Consider the following 19,353-nt stretch of genomic DNA (forward strand, 5'->3'; position numbering starts at 1 on the left):
ATATTCAAGGTAGGCTATGTACCTTATTTACCTCAAATTTAGTGTTAAATGTACCATATTTACATTGTATGTCATGCAACGCAACGAACACCACAAAACTATAATTTTCCTGAACGAGAAACACAAAAATTGAGGTATTCTGAGGACATGTAGACACATTTTTATGTAATTAGCGCAACTTCCCACTGAAATGTGTCTCAAAGCACAAGTGTGTGAACATGTATAAATCACCATAATGCTTCATGAAGAGCCGCTCGCTGCATATTGAGCCGAGTCAGCTTCGTACGTGGCCTGTTTTTTATATATTTTCTTTTACTCATTTTGCTAGCTTGTGGGTTTAATATTAGCGTAATGCGACTGAGACCATTAGCATCTTGACATGCGTCTCGAGAGAAGACGGTCACTTTTCAAAACAAAATATTTGCCCGCCGAGGCACGGTCCTAAGTGGCCTGGTCCTCAACCCCACAGTTGGGGACCACTAGTCTGACAATTTTTATTAACGAGGCCGCAAGATCGCGGCCGGAAGGCAGCGGACAGACCGTCAAAAAAGGGTGAAATGCCCTGCTCAGCATTAAAAGTTTGCTGCTCTCAGTACTCATTATGTACCATATTTGCATGACATGTGAACTTACTCCGTCTGTAACCAAAACATTGCTACCTGGACTTAAGGCTTTAAGAAAGAGACCGCAGACGTCGTTTCACAACAAAATAGAATTTACTCATGAACTGGTTTGTCACAGTCTTCTTTTCCAGCGTGAAACAAAACACATCACATCTCGTGCTTCCCCCTTTTGTCTGCGTGAAAGGCATGCAGTCTCCACACAGCTTTTAGACATTGAAAGCGTACAGTCCGGACACACACATACACGCTCTTGACACAATATACACAATAAAGCGCTCACAGCAGCAGCAGCAGCAGTAGTAGTAGCTCTCCACCCCTTCTGGTCAGAGTTGATGTGGAATTCATCACGACTACAAAGCATAGTAGTTCACAAAGAAGTTCTAAACTAAGGCTAACATTTGCTGCCGCCTGCTACATGGACATGTGACCGACACAGACAGGCGCACATCAGCAGTCAAGAGCAGAGACTGGCTCAAGTCACACATGTGCAAGTCTTAACCAATCAGTCCTAAGTCATTCTGTCTTGGGCAAGTCAATTTACAATTTTTCTCAAGTCAAGTCCAAGGAAAGTGACTTCATCAATGTAGTCTTGCCTTAAATTCTCAAATTTCCCCATTGTGGGACTAATAAAGGACATCTTATCTTATCTTATCTTAAAAATTAGGGATTATTTAGCGTTCGTTGACCTTCTTGGATGAATCGAAAACGATGGTGGCCTTTATTTATCCTTTTAAAAACTTGTGAACAAACATCCAGCTCTTGAACGTTTCAGTGCTTTTGGCACAACTTGCTGTTGTCTAACAAGGTGCTGAATTTACAACAGGTGATTGATTCAGTTCATTAATTTCCTGGTTCAATTGCAATTGGTATTTCAATAGATTTTTGATATCATGAGACCAAGAAGGCATACAAGTGGACGTCCTAGGAAATTTCCATGGTACAAACTCAAAAGTAGTGTACAACGGATGCTCACTAGAAAATCAATACATCCTGCGATGCATTGTGCCAGTAAGAGATCAAATCTGGCGTGGTGGTGCTCACATGACAAGAGTTCTCAAAAATGCCATTTTGTTCAAATGCCCAGTCTGGTTAGAATGGCCACGTCAACCTACGTATAACACACCACGAATTTTGAACCCTTTAGTTTCATGTGGTTCTCGGCGAACCTTATCTACGATTGGCTGACGTTGTTCAGTTTAAAAATACCCGCCCTAGACAGCCTCCTATATACTGTAGTGATAAGGAAGTAGGGAACGAGTGAATGATACCCAACACAGCTCATGCCGCGTCTTGTCCCGGGTTTTGACCTCACAAGTCCAAGTCGAGTATTATGTGTCCCTCGCCCCAAGTCAAAACGGAGACGAAAGTCAATTCAGGTCCAAGTCGCAGTGACTTGAGTCCCCAATCTCTGGTCAGCAACTTAGCATGAAATGTCATGGGAAGGAATGGGGCAGCCATGACTCGGCAGCGAGCCCTTGTTGCCCGGCGTTTCGGAAGGTACATTGGCAACGCCTTGGCTCGTCAGGCTCATGTGTGAGTGTGTGTGTGTATTTATAAAAAGTGCAGGCATTTTCTTGTCTCTGTGGTGTAAAATCCTACCGGATCCCAAAGTGGCCTCAGCTATATAAATAGTAATAGATTTGCCTCCATATAAAAATAAAATGAGCAATACACAAATATTACACACCTACGGAGTTAAGACAATGACGAGCTACTGAGGAGAACAGACAAATACAAGAAAGCTGCTGGAGCAGAACAATAAATATGCAGAGCTTAGCCTGCTTGTTGTGTGCTGCCTTGGCTGTGGGGTGGTGGTGGTCGGGTGGCGGATGGGTAGGCCCCCAAAGCGGGAGTCACGGCTGTCGGGGGGGTGGCTTACGGGGTGAACGGTGACCATGGAGCAGCGGCAAGTTTGTGTCGTATTTTCTGGAAGGGCCTCAGTGTTGCTGAGCTTCCTGCTCCCTCTGACGGCAGCCCACAGCCGTGATGAGAGCAGCCCCCTTTCCGCTGCCGTCCTCAGACAGCAGGAAGTTAACGTCGCATTTGGGGGAGAGCTCTTTCACTGTTTGCTGGAAGATCCGCGAAAAGCTGCAAAGAGCAGAGGGAAAGACAAACAGGGTGAGGAGGTGAGAGATGAGCAGAGGTGGCACGTAGAACTGTTGTTCGGGGTAAGCAGCTGGGCTGGAATATTGATTTTTACAAACTCTTATCTTGCAAAGCTAAGGTCCTGGTCTGAAGCTGAGGTCGATGTCCTGTGTGAAAGTTATTGATACGGAATCGCGAGTTGACCAGCAAATATACAGTTTACACCAAATCTCTTTTGGGAAACCAGGAGGATTTGTAAAATCAGCGCGTTTCTTGTGTGACCCAGGTTTTTTCCCAGTGTGAAAAGGGGCGTGAACTCACTTCTCCGGCACTTGTGGCAATTGAATACGTCACACCATACAATGGCGCCAACGTCATCAATGTTCAGTGTAAAAGGCCCTGATCCATAAAGTGGGGTTGAAGCCATCACTGAATTTGACAACTTCTGAAAAGGAGCATCTGTATAGAAACTTTCACACTGCCTTTACGCCAAGAGCTGCCCTGTGCCGCGGACAATTGGACGGATGCTCTGAAACTATGTTTTTAATCCCGCCAATTTGTGGGCCCACTTTAAACCCTAATTTCGGATCGGTATCATTCACACAGCTGGGAAAAAGCCAGCTGCGGTCGCCCAGGGTGCAAATTTTCTGGTGGCAAAAAGAGTCAACCATAGTACAGCTATGAGGTGGCCTTACTGTGGGTGCAGCTTGTAGAGCGTTCCGTCCACGCCCACGGTCACATTCAGGTGGTCCAGTCTCCGGTTCTCGCGGATCTTGTCCACAACTGCTGCCATGCCAGCCCCGCAGATCTGGGCAGCGCGGCGGGAAACGGTACCACAAACCTCCTTGACGATGATACTGTCGTCACAGGTGCTGTCCAGACCCAGTTGCTGCAGGATGGCCCTGACCTGCAGCAGAGCCAGACGATCGCTGTGGAGAAAGGGGGTCGACAAGTCAAGGGAGTCACCGGACCCCTCACAGCTGTTGCCAGAGGTGACGGTTTAAGGCTTAGTCTGATGTTGCAGTAACCTAAACTCTTTTTCTTCCATCCGTACCAGTTGGAGACTCAAAGGTACCATCTTTGATCCCCAGATTGAAACGCAAAAAAGGCTTTAATTATCCATGGAACTGTCATGGCTTTAAGGGGCTGGGCCCAAGGCAAGAACTATACTTTCAGGGATTAAGACCAAGTCAATATCTAGACTTTAATTCATGCATTCATCACATTTCGGCTGGATTCCTCCAATACACTTTATTTTGGAGTCAACCAATCCTCCATCAAGCATCTCCAGTTGGTCCAAAATGCTGCTGCTCGCCTCTTGACCGGCACTCGTAAGAGGGAGCATATAAATCCGACTCTGGTGTCCCTTCACTGGCTTCCTGTACATTTTATAGTTGTTTTTAAGGTTCTATTATTTGTTTTCAAATCTTTAAATGGACCCGCTCCACCTACCTCTCTGAGCTCCTCCACCCATACGCACCTGTGCGGTGCCTTAGGTCTGCGAAACTAAATTTTATTGTTTCGCTTTTGACTCAGCATGAAACTTGGTTTTTGGTTTTACTACTTTTGCGCTTTTTACTGACTTCATTATAATTTTTTTTTATTGTATGACTTACTTTTGCTCCATGTACAGCATTTTGCATACAGCGGTGGTTGTCTTAAAGTGCTTTATAAATACAGTTGCGTTGACTGTAAGACTTTAAGTAACTGAAAAACAGTACAAGCCAAAACTTTGAGGCAGGGGCCTTTAAACCTGTTCCTCGGGGGGGGGGCGGTCTCCTGCCTGATTTCCATCTCTCCTTGCAGCAACAGTCCTGATTCAAATGAGCAGGACCAAAAGATGGAAAACAGACAGGGCACCCTCCCTCGAGTAACAAGATTGAGGACCCTTGCTTTAAGGAATTGACACAAAGCCGAGACCAAGCATTAAGGAACCAAGACTATGAGGGGTTACGACATAAATCAAGAGCAAAACTTTGCAGTTGAGAGAGACCAAATTCAGAACAAAACTTTGTGGAGCTGAGACCAAGTCAAGACCCAAACATTCAGGAGCCAGTACCAAATTGTCCAAGTCTGTGTGCAGTTAAACTCAAGTCAAGACCATGGTATTAAAGACACAGTAGATAAAACCTTTAGCAGCTGATACCAAGTAAGACCCAGGACATTAGGGAACCTGTACCAAGTCTATACCGAGACATTAAAGAGCAGCGACCAAGATCAGGATGAGGCTTCTATGATGATGTGAAGATTTGGTCTTGTCTGGTCTTGAGGATAAATCCCAAATCCACAATGTCTGAGTAAAAGTAATTGCCTTTAAAGACTGAAAGCATTGCAAACTCTGACAAATGACTCACCTTTCGATCTGAGACAGGAACTTTGTCTCGAAGATGCCTCTAGTCTTTAGTGTTTCAGAGATTTGTCCCCGGAAAAGGAATCCACGTTTGGTGAGATCAATCAGAATCTGCCTGACGATTTCTCCCAGGTACATGCCACTGCACATCTTCTCGTATCTGAAGAACAACATTTGTTAGGAATCGTTGACTTCAACATACTCAAGGATGCCAAAAAGTATCATGACCTTTGTTTTCCTTCGTTAAGGGAGTTCTCATCCACCGCCTGGTCATACTGGGTTCTGATATCATCCAGGCAGCCGTTGTCTCCAAACGCTCCCCATTCCATGTTGACACACATCCGACCTTCATTCCCTTCCACAATCTCGATGTTCCTCATCTCCTCCATATAACAAGCGTTGCTGCCTGTCCCTGAGGGGAGACCAAACCTCTTCATAAACCCTTTTCACACCGCATTGAGCAAGATGCGGCGCACCGTTGTCAAATCCATTCATTGGGTATGTGGTCTTGAGTCACATGTTGGCTCCATTTTCAAGCAACCTGGTAGATTTCTAATAATTGCCGCGTCTTTGAAAATATGTCACGGTACGATTGGAAATTGAGCCACGGCATTTAGCAATGTTTCCTCTATTGTATTTGTTTTAATTACCTGTGTGAGTCAGCGAACATGGCGCTAGATGAGTCCGCCAGCCCCTCTCTCCTATTGGAGGCGCTTATCTGACGTCACGTCGACAATGCGGTGAGTTTCAACACGGCAAATTCCAACCGAGCCACTCGCTAAAGGTTGTCCTCATTATGCTCTCTGTTGATCTCTTGACTTCTTGTAATGAGCATTGATGTGGATTTCTTTTCTCAAGAGTGAAGCTACATCTTGGAGATGCGGTTTACTTCTAAACCAGTGACACGTCTCGGCATTCGGGCGTTTACTTTCTAGCAGGCAGCTACTTCAGCACTTTCAAATATGGACGTGCAGGCCAATCCGGGGCCGTCGTTTGTTTGTTGGGCAGCGCGGCCCTTTTCGCGCTGGGCGAGTGCAGTGTGGAAAGGGAAGTCATTTATTATTGTACTTAAGTGGATTTTTTTATGACTTTTTTCCTGAGGATCTTAAACTTTAAGTCCTGACATTTGAAATCAGATACACTCCTCACAATAAGTTTGGGAAATTGCACTCAGGATGATCCTAAAATGCAATGTTCAATGTTTCACGACATTTTTCCCCAATCAGGTGAATCTTACCGGCAATCAGGCCCACCTCACAGGTGGGTTCCTCATATGCACAGGTCATCATGGTGCCCACGGTGTCGTTGACGATTGCGACCACATCCAACTCAAACTCCTGAGAGAGGACATAGATCAAAGTAAAATATGCTGGTTGGACATGTGAACCACCACGATCATTGTTTCTTTAAACATCAACCTAACAAGCATGCGTTAGCTTTAGTGTTTGTGGGTCTTCGTTACAGGACAATAAAAATCTGCTGATCAAAAACGTCTTCCCAAAGTTTTAGCTGGCGGTTCCACAGATCACACTTTCAACCAGATAAGACCATCTGGACACAGCGCAATGCTTGCACACCACACAAAGCACCAAATACCCCATGAGAGGGGCCAACTCATTTGATTTCCCGTTTGAAAGGCCCCCACGCTGCAGACTCGTACATCGGACGACGTGTCAGTGTTAAGGCATGCTTGCATAACAGTAGCCACAATCATCGCTGCCCTGGTTCTGTGTTACCTGGCACTTAAGCACTAACAGTCACTGAATACTTACTGGTTCCTCCATCTAAAAGGGTAAAAGTCCTATTAGAGCACGACAAGTGATGACATACGTTAACAAAGAGTGAACAGGAAGTGGCTCGTCTTAGTTCAGTCCAAGGAATTCTGGGAATGAAGACGTGACATACACATACTGGACTGTCGGGTTTTGATTTCAGGTGGCCATTTAAAAGAACATTGCACACATAGAATTGGTGGTGGTACCATTTGACGTGAGTTGAAGCTGGCTTTGGCAGGCAGTGCGAGAGGGGCTAACGTCCGGTTAGAGAGCTCGGTTCGAGCATACAATAATCCTTATTTGATCCTACTGAATGAAGGAGACGGAATGTTTTTTTTTTTAATTACCTCTTTCCTCTTGATGGCCTCTCTCAGAAGCTCCACCACATCCTCACCCTCACAGTCGGTGGCTTTGAAACCTTTGGTCCAGGTCACAAGTATCCCCTGCCAAACGCAAAGCATTATTAGCTCAACGCAAACAAATCGGTTCAACTAATTTGGTGAACTTGTTGATTTCGCTCAGTGTTTTGTGGCAAACTCACTGCATCCAGGCTGGTCTGATGACAAGGGAAGGAGAATGTGAAGCCCAGAGGCAAACGAGCACTCTTCATCCCCATATAGTCCAGGAAGTCGGAGATGCAGTGCACAATGTGGTCAAAGAGCTAGGAAACGATCAGAAAAAGAGCTGTCAAATGAGAAACGTTTTGGAATAATTCCAATTCCTGGTGCACAGAGACGGTGCTTAATGTTACCTCCTCTCCTGTTCCCTGCATAACCTCGATAGGAATGGCGTAGATTTTGTTGTGCATCTCCACCGACCGCCTCTTCCCACTGCGAATCTTTACCAGAAGCACACGGAAGTTTGTCCCACCAAGGTCCAGAGCGAGAAAGTCTCCGTTTTCTGGAAGGAAAAGAAATGTTTCCATCATCACGCAGGACATTTTCACTGAGGCCGCTTGGAATTTCAAGAGGATACATTATGACTTCTGAATGTCTCGTATCTTGTCTCTGGAGTGCCAACCAGCCCGTCAAGTTTGGAAATTGAGCAACTTAGTCCATTTCTAAAAAAATCTGTGAGGGAGCCTCCTGAATTGCCAAATTATCATCACAATTCAAATTCTTTACAATCCCGCCCCCTCACATGGAGCTTCTCCACTCAAGGCTTGGCTAGATGACTATCCAGAGCCATTTTCAAGCCACTGACCGAAAGCACTTCTGTCCTGTCTCGAGGAAATCAAAATCTGGATGTCACTTAATTTCAACAAAAAGAAGACAGAAGTTATGGTGTTCGGTCCCGGTAGCCCTTCTACTTTCAAGCCTGTTGACGATGCCCCCCCCCCCCGGCACAGTGAGCGAGGCCATTGAAAGATTTGAAGACAAACAGAAGTATCTTAAAGTGAACTCTAACGTGCACTGGGAGCCCGTGAAGAGAAGCCCACGATTGGGCTTATGTGTTCCTTCTTCCGAGCTCCAGTTAAAAGACGAGCAGCAGCATTTTGGACCAACTGGAGATGCTTGAGGGAGGACTGGCTGACTCCAAAGTAAAGTGCCTGACAGTAATCTAGCCGAGATGTAACAAAGGCATGGATTACCGTTTTCTAAATGTTGAGAAAGAAAGGGCTTCACTTTGGCCAGCTGCCTAAGATGAAAGACTGATTTGCCGATCTAATTTCAAATTTATGTTCTAATTTCCTGCTAATTTATATTCCACCATATGGAAAGCGCTTTGTTACGGCTTCAGCTGTTGTGAAATGCGCTATGGAATTAAAGTTGGATTGTATTCTTTGAAAATGCTCAACGTCTCCTTCAAGAACTAAATAGGCATTTTCTTGGACATTATTTACCTGTTCCATCCGGTGTACTTCGGACGTATGTGGGCAACATTTTGACTGTTGCCTCCTGGTGCGTGTCCTTCTTGAGGCCCCTTTCAATCTCCACTCGCATGCGCTTCTTCACCTCCAGCAGTTGAGCTTTGCCCAGCCGGAACTCGGCCAAGGTCTGCTGGATCTGCCGCGCCTGCTCCGTCAGGCGGTAGGCAACCGCCGTCACCATGGCGGCGCCCTTGCCACTCCCGCTCTCCGACAGCAAGAAGCGAACATCCGAGTCTGGCACCAAACGGCGCACCATCTTGTGCAGACGGCGGGCATACCTGGCCACAGATACAGACTCTTAGTTTTGTTTGTCTTTTTTGGAAGGCCGCAAGGAGCTGTTGAGCACGTCTACAAAGAAGTCGGCATTGTGGTTCATCAATCACTGCCAGGTTGGGTGCTGCGACGTAAAGATTTGGAAATCAAACCTGCTCGCGAATGGTGATATCAATTCTTACTGAAATAATCGTGATGAATTTTTCTTTTGGTATTCGAGCAGCCCTACTTAACATTATTCTGATACCGACATTTGGCGAGAGCTCATGTGCTTACTGAGGATGCATCTTGTAGAGAGAGCCGTCGATGCCGACGGTGGTGCGAAGGCGAGCCACGCCCTTGTTCTCTTTCAAGCGAGAGAGGATGCCCCCCAGGGTGGCGGCGATCAGATTGGCCGAGCGGAAGGACACTATGGTGCACACGTGCTGCACGGCAAGGCAGTCTTCATCGGAGGGCTCCACCCCCAGCCTTGTTAAGATTTCCATGCACTTTTTCAGCCCTTCTTTAGTCCTGGTGGAAGAGGTATCAGGCACGGGATCATTCCATGTAAACGTCTTAAATTGAGATTTGCTGCATGTTGAATTAGATGAACGTTTGCTTGGCTATATCTCTCTCTCATTCGGAGGTTTCAAACAAAATGTGTTTTGTGTTTTGGTCTTTTTCTTGCATTTCCAGCAGTTCCTCAAAGTGTGAAGAAAATCTTGGAGGTTAATGCAAAATTCTCGTCAGCTTTGCGTTTGTTTTTGTGTCAAACCGCGCACCACTCACTTTTCAATGGCAGAAACATGCTTGGTCTCAATCTTTCCTTTGGTCAGGAGCTCGGGTGTGATGCGTCCTTCAAATAGGAGACCTTCTTTGGCCATCTTGACCAGAATGAGTCGTACCAGCTCCCCCATGTACATGCCACTGGCCATCTTCTCAAAACTGAGTGGAAACAAACAAAACACAGCTGGCATTTCAAACGAGGCATTTTTGTGAAAGATGGAATGGAGACTTCTGGACTCTCAAGATGTTTCACCTTTTACAAATCCAAAAGGCTTGTTCAGCCCTAAATCGTAGGTGTGGAGCTCCCCAACATCCAGTGGCGATATGAATAAGGGAACTTCACAAAGTCTCTTGGATTCAAGGAGAAAGTCCAGTTGCCTCCTTTTGCACATTGTTGCCTTATATACTTCCCGAATTGTGGAAGTGATAAGACATCAACATAAAAAGCGTCTTTCCAGAGAAAGGAAATGTCGACACTCACAGCTGCTTTCCTGGGTTGATGGACCCCCTGTCGATCTCGCGGTCAAACTCCGTGCGGAGGTCCTCCAAGGAGCCGTCGTCCCCAAAGGCGCCCCACTCGGTGTTGATGCACATCCGACCCTCGTCGCCCTCCACCTGGTCGATGTGACGCATTTCCTCCATGTAGCAGGCATTGGTTCCTGTTCCTGGCGTTGGGCAAGTTGTGGGCGTGGTCAGTCGAGCGACAGAACTGTTGTGCTCATGATGTCAGGTTGTGGTCAAAGTACTTTTTAGCGGTAGTGATATGCCAACGTACGATATTGATTCCGTCCGACTGTGCAGTAGTACACGTCATGAGTTGATCTTTTTAATTAAAACACTTCCCTCAAACCTGTAATTATTCATTCTGAACCCATTCGGACAGACAGACAAACTTACATTTGGAAAACCCTGAAAAATGTGCATTTTTTAAAAAAAATGATTCCTTAAGTGAAAATCCTAATCCAAAAGCTAAAGCCCACCCCGCCCCCCCACAAAAAATGTGCAGAAACTATGAACGTCGACAATGTTAATTAACAACTAACAACTAAGCCAGCTAACAGCAAGCTACCAACATTGATTGCAGCTTTTGCAAACTATTTTGTCAGCTAATTTGTGACAATAACAAACAGACTTTGCAGTTTATTACCATTTTTAGTTTATTATTTGTTAATTTGTGGTAACTTGAGTGAAACTTTTTTATATTTTTTTTTTAAACAATTTAAAGCAGCTTTCATCATCATGTATTGAAACAACATTTCATGTCATTAATATTTGGCTTCTCCGCTACTATGCACTACTACATTATTAAGGAAGCTAATTGTTACTTAGAATTTTTTTAAAATAATAGTTTTAAGAGGTTTTTTTTAATCACATAATGGCTGCATTGTTATTGTTGACAAAATGTTGTGATATTGTAGTGCAAGCTACTCTTTGAGGTCATTTCTTCGCTAGATTTAGTCAGGTGAACACCACCCCCGACTTACCGATGATGATGCCCACTTCGCAGCGCTGATCGTCAAAGCCGCACGTCATCATGGTTCCCACCGTATCGTTCACCACCGCCATGATGTCTGCCTCATAGTCCTGACAAATGGACAAAAAAGTTGAGCTGATTAAAAACTTGTCGGCCTCTCGCCGGTTTTGGCTCAGCGGAACCTACCCCCCGTTTCTTGATGGCCTTATTGAGGAGTTTTACAACGTCCATGCCTTCCACGCCACTGGCCTTAAACTTCTTTGTCCATGTCACTAAGACGGCCTGTGAATGAGGTTTGACATGGCTCAGTTGTTTGTGTAATGCTACCTCGCACTTTGTTATTATTATTATTTGGGACTATCTGTAGCTTAATGGCAGCTCAATTTTTGGCTCCCCAAAAAAATCCTTACAAATTTGATTTTTTTTTCCTTTTTTTTTTTTTTTACAACCGGGTTATGCAGTGTTGTCTGGCAATAACATTTACCTCATCCAGTTTGCTTTGGGCGCAGGGAAATGAGAAGGTGAATCCGACGGGAAGCTTTTTATCCTTAATCTTTTGTTTCTCCATGAAGTCGCCGAGACATTCTGCCACGTGGTCGAAAAGCTGCAGACACAACATGGGGAAAACACCGAAACATGACTGGTTCATTGTTTTTGCCACTTTTCTTATTTCGTAAACATTCAGCTGGTCCTAGCGTCTTGTCACAAAGTCTTCTGAACTCCTTCCTACCCTATTTAGCGTAACTTCAACAGCAAACGGGCGCTGAAATCTTTACCTAAAGTTACGATATGTGACTCTGCTGTGAGACAAAGCGTGTTGTTTGTTAACCGGCTTGCATATCGCGTTACATTTTAGGCACAGCTGCCATTTTATGAACGTGCATCTGTCGCTGCTGGTTGCCGCCTGGCCAATCGCACGAGCCCCCGGCTGCCGCCCATTATTTTGCGATCGTGTTACGATGCAACTGCCAGCTGTTGCCCACGAGTTCACCAGGCCATCGCGGCATCTGACATCACCTGACTCAGAACTCGTTTTCTTCTTTGGATGAGGATTCGGCTCGCGTTTCTTTCTGTTGAGTACCTCAGTGTCTGCCTCCCTGTTGGTTTGGTGGTCGGCACGACCGGCTTTGTGTTCCATCTCAACTCAACTGTATTTATAAAGCACTTGAGGACAACCACCGCTCTATGCAAAGTACAATGAAAATAGCAGAGGCCCCAGAATTGAACCCTGTGGAACACCACAGAACAGTGGAGCAGTGCGGGATTCAGCGCAACCAAGGCAAAGTTCTGTCAGTTCTGTTGTGACTCAACCTTTGGGTTTACCTGAGTCCCACTCCCGTGAATGATGTCATCGGGGGTCTCGTAGACCTGGCTCTCCATTTGAACCGGTTGCTTTTTATCCTGTGTCACCTTGACCCGCAGGATCCGAAAATTTGATCCCCCAAGGTCCAGAGCAATGAAATCCCCCTTTTCTGTCAAAACGACAAAACACATTTCAAATTTCAAAGTCAACTTTTTTTTAAGATCTGCTGAAGTTTTAATACACACTTTTGAAACATCTCGTCAACTAAAACAAGCAATCAAAGTCTGTCCATTGCAGGAGACCAAGAGAGCAAGTCAAACGACGTTCCCTTCTTTCCTGACTTGCTTTGGTCAGCCGTGGTGTCTGTTAAATGTTTGTCAACTCTGCCCTTTGCGTGTCCCCTCAAGCCACCGCGACCTGACTTGAGACTATTTTTAAACATCGGCATCAGGCTTGCCAGTACGAGGAAACGAGTACCGGTGGTGCGTTTGTTTGCCGTCTGCCTGCAAACATTTTGTCTGATATGAAAGCTATGTATACATGTAGATGTGTTTATGACAAGATAAATATTTCCGGGTTATCGTGCATTAACTTTAAACTAGGTCTTGTCATAGCTTTGCATTCATTGGGAACCAGTGAAAAATCAAAAGCTACTACAACAGGATCGATCAATACAAGAAGCACAGAGTTTAAATCTGAGATTTTTTTTTTCTCCTTTCTTTTCTACTTTCACAGGTTGAAGTGGACAAGAGTAGTCATGTGCATTTGCATTTTGGTGGCGATTGGTCGCCGTTTTAGGCAACAAAACTGACAAAGTGAGCAATGTTACCTCACTTGCTTCCCTGCTGTACAAATAACAAGCCGAGCTCCAAAAGGCGGCGTAAATCTCAACACAATAAAGGCCCTTAAATCACTCCACTTTTAGGGGGGCATTTTAGTTCTGATGTAATTTTGATATGCAAACCTATTATAGAAGTGCCAATGTTCAGCCCAATCAAGTGTCCCTTTAAATTGGGGTTTTCTATCTAAATTCCTAATAATTGCCCAAATTGACCTTGAGACCTCATGGAGACCGTTTGTTTCAACACAGTGCAGGTGCAGAGTCACGTTTGCGATAGCCGGCGTCCCATCTGCTTGCGGGAATGTGCCGATAACTTAACATATTTTGTTCTTTGGCCAGCCCGACTCATTGCAAAGCACTCAACTCTGTCAAGTGTGCACCGTACATGCGGTAGACAGTATAGAAGCCGCGCACGATATTGGTTTGGGGTCTAACGACCAATCGCATCAACGGCGCAGCCCCATCAAGCAGTCGCACATACTTTAGTGCTTTCGCTACTCGGGTATGCTCGACGCTAAGCTAACTTGATTATGTTGTCGTTAGCGCTGCCAAGGTTAGTCGACTAATCACGACAACTGTTGGTGATGAGTCGACGAGCAAAATAATCGTTTGTGGCAGCCCTCGCGGCTCGTCGTTCACATTACAAAAGAAGGAAGAAAGAAAAGGCGCTTAAATGTGAACGGAATGCAACCGTGAAATAAATGCCCATAACGCAACGTTGAATGACACATGCACGAAGTCGTGTGTTTGCAGAAGAAAATATGTGCCCTCCTCTCCAACCTGTTTTACATGTTCCTCTCCTCCAACACACCTGATTTAAATGATCAGGTTCGCTATCAGGCTTCTACAAAAATGGATGATGAGCTGATGGTTTCAGTCAGGTGTGTTGTTGAAGTAGCGAGATATCGACAGGCTGGATAGGGGCTCTTGAGGTCTAGACTTGGGCATCATCTGTTGAGAGGTGTGTTCATATTGCATTTGGCTCAATATTCTGTTTTCTGGGTCTGAAATACATCAAGGCCAACAACCCCAACTATTAAATGTGTTCAATATTTTCGGTGGAATGGAATGTAGCCAAAAAACAAAAAAAGGTTGTCAGCATGTCGATCTTAACAGCACGCAGAGAAACGTCTCTGTGACTGACGCATGTTCAAATTTGAGATGGAAGTCAGCCATTTTGATTGGAAGCAATGAATTCTGTGGCATCTAATCTTGACCACAGAATCTAAACCTCCTGGCCATGACTAAATGAACTGACAATTTGTTTTTCCATGATACCTGAACCGTCTGGGATGGACCTGACGAAGGTGGGCAACATCTTGACTGTGGCGGTGGGGTTTGTGCCATGGCCGAGGCCGTCCTCCATCTCCCGGCGGAAGCGGTTCATGATGTCTTTGAGTGTCTCGTCTGAGAAACGCATCGAGTAGAGGTACTTGTCGATCTGCAGATACAAAACCAATGCCGGAACTTGGTCACTTACCGATCGTGACCACACGGGGGCAGCACTGACAAGGTGTTCCTCTTAATGTAACGTAAACCTGGGTACAACTTGCAACAACAATTGGACAAAATAATTACGTGTGTAAATGACAGCATTTTAAGGCCACATTAAGTGGGGGGTTATTGCTCATCTTATTAAAATGAAATCAGATTTTTAAATGACTTTCTGGAAAATTTTAATGAATGAAATTGTAAAAATACATTTGGAGAAATAATGTAAATTGGGGGTTATAATTTCACAACAATAAAATTTTTCGTTAACCCCAACAATCACCCCCCGCACACACACACCCAGGAAAAAATGGCAATCTTAACAAGAAAGAGGACCTCCACTAATACTTGTTCTGCATTGTTAAATTATAAAACAATTCCATATGTTGAGTGGGCTCATGAGCAGAGCGACTGAGCCTCTTAATTAGTCACACATTAACATCAAGAGATGAATTCTGGATTCAGTGAACTTTTGCGGGTGCTGCTATTATTAAACGCTCATTATCATTGCACGCCTGCCAGTTGATAAAGTCACATGACAGCGTGACCTATCCCATTAGCAGAGGACGTTGCGATTAAAGTCATTCCTAAACACAAAGTGTACTTTTAAAAAAACATTTTTACTTGACTTTTGACTTGCTTGAACAAAGTAATGAAATATGTGGTGATGTTGACTGGCTTAATGTATTAGTGTTTTTGTAGTTTATCACAATAATTTTGACTTGCCTGAAACTTGAAGGCTACGACATGAGACTTGCACGTACTATACTATGTAACTTACTCCCAACTCTGGTGTTGACACAGGTTTATTGTACCTTGCGCCATCCAGTGGAAGAGCATTCACTATATGCCACTGGCATGGATAGACAAAATATATATATTTCCGATTAATAAAAAATAATAGTAAGATAACGAGAGCAGCGATGGCTGCTCGGGTCTTAATTAATACCTCTGTGAGAATATTTTGTGTTCATCGTAGCACTTTGTACAACACTATTCAAGGCATAATTGATTTTTCCAAGTGTTCAGAACCAAACCGGAAATGGTGACAACGAAACCGAGATACAAACAAAATCCATTGAATCATTCAATCTCAAGAAGATGGGACATTCCTTCGAGGAAAACGACATGTAAATTCTGGATATGGAGGACCGCTGGTTTGAAGGAAGCGTAAGCGAACCCACTACCCATGTCTGTTGCCGGTCCTTCTCTATGGAATGACCTCCCATTGAATGTTAGCAAAGTCGTTTGAAGACACATTTTTATTCTTTGGCTTTTGACTCAACATGAGACTGTCGCTGTTCTTCTGGTATCTATTGTATATGTGTTTCCTAATTTCCTGCTAATTAATATTTCACCACATGTGAAGTGTTTGTTACAGCTCCAGCTGTTGCGAACTGCGCGATAGAAATACAGTTGTATTGTCTTCCCAGTGGCCTTCCGCGCACGTGCGTCTACTGCACTGTGACGTCACACCTCCCCCCTCCATCTACGACGCCGGTCTGTCATCGCTCACTAGCACAGCAGCTAGCGCCCGGCAGCTAATTTGAGCAAGGTCACATCACCGCAAGGTTTGAGCGCGCTCGCGTGCAACAATTGTGAAGCCTCGCAGGCTTGACACCTTTCTAAGTGTAAGCCATCATGGAGGCGACCGTGTCAAGGGCACGCCGCTAACCTCCCACCGTCTCAACCGTGTCCATCCATCCATCCTCCTCTTTCTCCTTCTCCTCTTCTTCCTGTGCATCCTCCCACCCGCCAAGAAACATGGCCGCCATAGTGAAGACAACTGGGCGTTTTGCAGTCACCCCTAAGTTGCTTTTACCTTTTTGAGTTGATCATCCTTCAACTCGGTGAAGTAGTAGGCCAGGAGCTGAGCCGCGATCATCCTGCCGGAGTTGTCGAGAAGAAGCTGCTCGGCCGCCTGCTTGCTTGTCCACCCTCGTGTCCTGGCGTCCCGTTTTTTTGTTTTGTTTTTTGTTTTCGTTCCCACTGGTGGGCGAGGCTGACAAGGGAAAAGGAAAAAGTGAGCAGCAGCGCGGGTGACTGCAAGTCTGCGACTAGCGCGGGGAGGGAGGTGTTGGAGTGTGCGTCTGCCCCCACCGACCCTACCCCGGACGTGGAGCAGATCGGCCGCCTTGCCCTGCCCCCATCCGCTGTTCTGATTGGCTGAGCAACAAGGACATGCTGGCGAGGAGGAAGAAGAGCCAGGGAAATAAAATGGGTTTTTAGTTGTTTTTTTTGTTGGTTTTTTTTTTGCCCCCGACGAAAGGTCGTTTTCTAGATTATCGGGGTAAGTGTAAATAAAGGGCGAAGAGGTTTTTTTTCTTGGGGGGTGGGAATGGTTTTATAGTCAATAAATCTATTCTAGAAATAGGCTCATTTTTTAGAAAAATATGTTTGTCTTGTGGAATAATGCAGTATTTTTCTAGAAAGTTTCCTGGAATCTTTTATTCTAAATAGTAAAAATCAAAATTTTACTGAGTTTTTTCTAAAATAGATTTATGAGATTTTTGGGGGGGTTAGATTCATCCATATTGAGAATATTTTTTTTTAATTTACTTACTGTTGGTCAAAACACTTTTTTTCTCAACAAAAACATTTTGAAATTCCCTAATATTAAGATGTCTTATTTTTGGAGATATATTTATTTTATGTAAACTAACGCAGTAGTTTTCTGGGAAAAATATTAGTTTTAAAACGTATTTTCTTCTTGTAAAAATCCCAAATATTCAATCAGAAGAAATATTGTTTTGGGATTTGTTTTTGCCAAATTTGCGAATAATTTGTTTTCTAGATTTTTTTTCAAACAGAGGAATTCTTGGATATATGGATTTTATTCCAAAGTAGAAACATTTTTTAAATGACTTCAAATATATATATATATATATATATATATAAAACCTCATTTTCATCTAAAAAGTAGTTATTTCTTTGCATATTTTTATTTAAACATTATTATTTATTTTATTTAGAAAATGCCCCATAACCCCCACGCAGCAGCAGCTCAGCCGTGTAATGGTGTCCTGCCCCCTTGCGGCATCCTGATTGGCTGAGCAGCAAAGAAGGACGGGGAAGCAGGAAAGGAAGAAACCAATGAGTAGTAAAGGAGGGGTTTGAGCAGGGCCCCTCTCCCACTGAAGCAGGAAGCTGTATCTCAATGATAAGCTCATATCCCTACCCCCATCCCTTCATAGTCGGCACGTCCCTCACGTTGCCACGACAACCAGGGGCGGACGTGCAGATGAGCAGGGTCGCCGCCGTGTCGTGTCATGTGATGTCATCATCACGCTTCCTGCCACAGGGTAGATTGTGACAGGTTGATGGACTGTGTAGAAACCCGGAACAGTTTAACACAGGGGTCTTCATTCCTATTCCTCGAGGGCCGCTGTCCTGCCTGTTTTCCATCTCTTCGTGCTACAATACAACTGATTCAAATGATCAGGATGGTCACCTAGCTTCTGCACACCTTGCTGATTATCAGATCATTTGAATCAAATGTGTTGCAGCAGGGAGAGATGGAAAGCGGGCAGGACATCATATTTTTTATCCTCCTTTTTTTCTGTAAAATGTGGCCTCTAGTCATGAATGGAAAACGCTGCAGACAATGAGCAATGTGTCAACTTGATATGGTGAGCAAACACGCCACTCCTTCAAATAAAGAAAGAAAAGTGCAAACACACCCAGCTGCACGCTCTCTGATCCCAACCTGCATCGTAAAGGAAGGACACGGATTCACTTTTAGCGAGTTCCACGCCACTGCCTGCTGGTAGCTTGGCATCATCGACACGACCTGCTTCAAAGTGATAGAGGAAGAGGGGGGGGGGGGGGGGGGGTGATGGCTGTCAGCGAGCCTCCACGCTGCTGTCGGCTGTCATGGCTGCTTGAGGGTGACCTTCCCCCAAAGACCTCTTTAGACTCATCTGTGAATAGAATCGATAAAAGCAGCCTTTGTTGGTCCTCCAATGGGAAAATTCCAGTTTTGCAGCAGCAAAGTCCATGGTATCAGCGTCCAGAATATCTCCATCCTTATTTCTACAAATAGATGTTTGCCTGTATATGTTGAAGTGAATGTGAAGAGCAATGACAAGACGAAGGGTTCCATCTTTTTTGGACGCTCACTACAGGTGATGAGTAGGGGAGACCGAGATGGCGTAATGCAACCTTTGTGAAAAAAAAAAGTTGTTGATGGCAATAAATGAGTTAACTCACAGTGGTCTGTGGTGCTAGTCACCCTGTGGGCACATATGGCACTTTTCTTTTTGGAATTTGCACCGCTACATCCTGGAAGATCACAACCTCTGATGGAAGGTCAACCTCGTCAAGTAAAACGATTTGACTTTATAAAGTCCGTATTTCCGTTTTTACAGTTAGCAGGCCGCAGATGTCTCGCCATTGATCGCTGGCGCATTCATCAATTTAAAACGTGCCGTATGCATTCATTGAGTGCCCGTGTAAAACTTGCTTCACGCTGTCTAAAAGAGCATATTTGAGCTTTTGCGACTC

The 19,353-nt window shown here is 44.8% G+C and overlaps 1 protein-coding gene and 1 long non-coding RNA gene across 4 annotated transcripts in view; one reads left to right on the forward strand and one right to left on the reverse strand.

Annotated features, from left to right (window-relative positions):
* Window positions 1-17,078, forward strand: part of LOC148332839 (uncharacterized) — an 18,263-nt gene extending 1,185 nt beyond the window's left edge. For all 3 annotated transcript variants that reach the window (XR_015844710.1, XR_015844712.1, XR_015844711.1), the window contains 2 exons: window positions 3,578-3,700; window positions 14,667-17,078. This is a non-coding gene — a long non-coding RNA (uncharacterized LOC148332839). The remainder of the gene's footprint in view (window positions 1-3,577; window positions 3,701-14,666) is intronic.
* LOC148332840 (hexokinase-1) lies at window positions 1,282-17,000 on the reverse strand. The gene is made up of 18 exons (XM_088303640.1): window positions 16,673-17,000; window positions 14,638-14,800; window positions 12,539-12,687; window positions 11,700-11,819; window positions 11,402-11,497; window positions 11,226-11,325; window positions 10,223-10,406; window positions 9,745-9,900; window positions 9,253-9,486; window positions 8,677-8,981; window positions 7,585-7,733; window positions 7,375-7,494; window positions 7,181-7,276; window positions 6,296-6,395; window positions 5,287-5,470; window positions 5,063-5,218; window positions 3,404-3,637; window positions 1,282-2,711 (listed from the first exon to the last, which is right to left on the reverse strand). Exons 1-18 carry the CDS (start codon window positions 16,733-16,735, stop codon window positions 2,561-2,563), a joined length of 2,760 nt encoding a protein of 919 aa, XP_088159766.1. The 5' UTR covers window positions 16,736-17,000; the 3' UTR covers window positions 1,282-2,560.
* Window positions 17,079-19,353: the final 2,275 nt, after the last annotated feature.

This window comes from Idiotropiscis lumnitzeri, chromosome 8 (genome assembly GCF_059441095.1).
Source record: "Idiotropiscis lumnitzeri isolate Australia: NSW breed Sydney's pygmy pipehorse chromosome 8, RoL_Ilum_1.0, whole genome shotgun sequence".
NCBI classification, from domain to species: Eukaryota; Metazoa; Chordata; class Actinopteri; order Syngnathiformes; family Syngnathidae; genus Idiotropiscis; species Idiotropiscis lumnitzeri.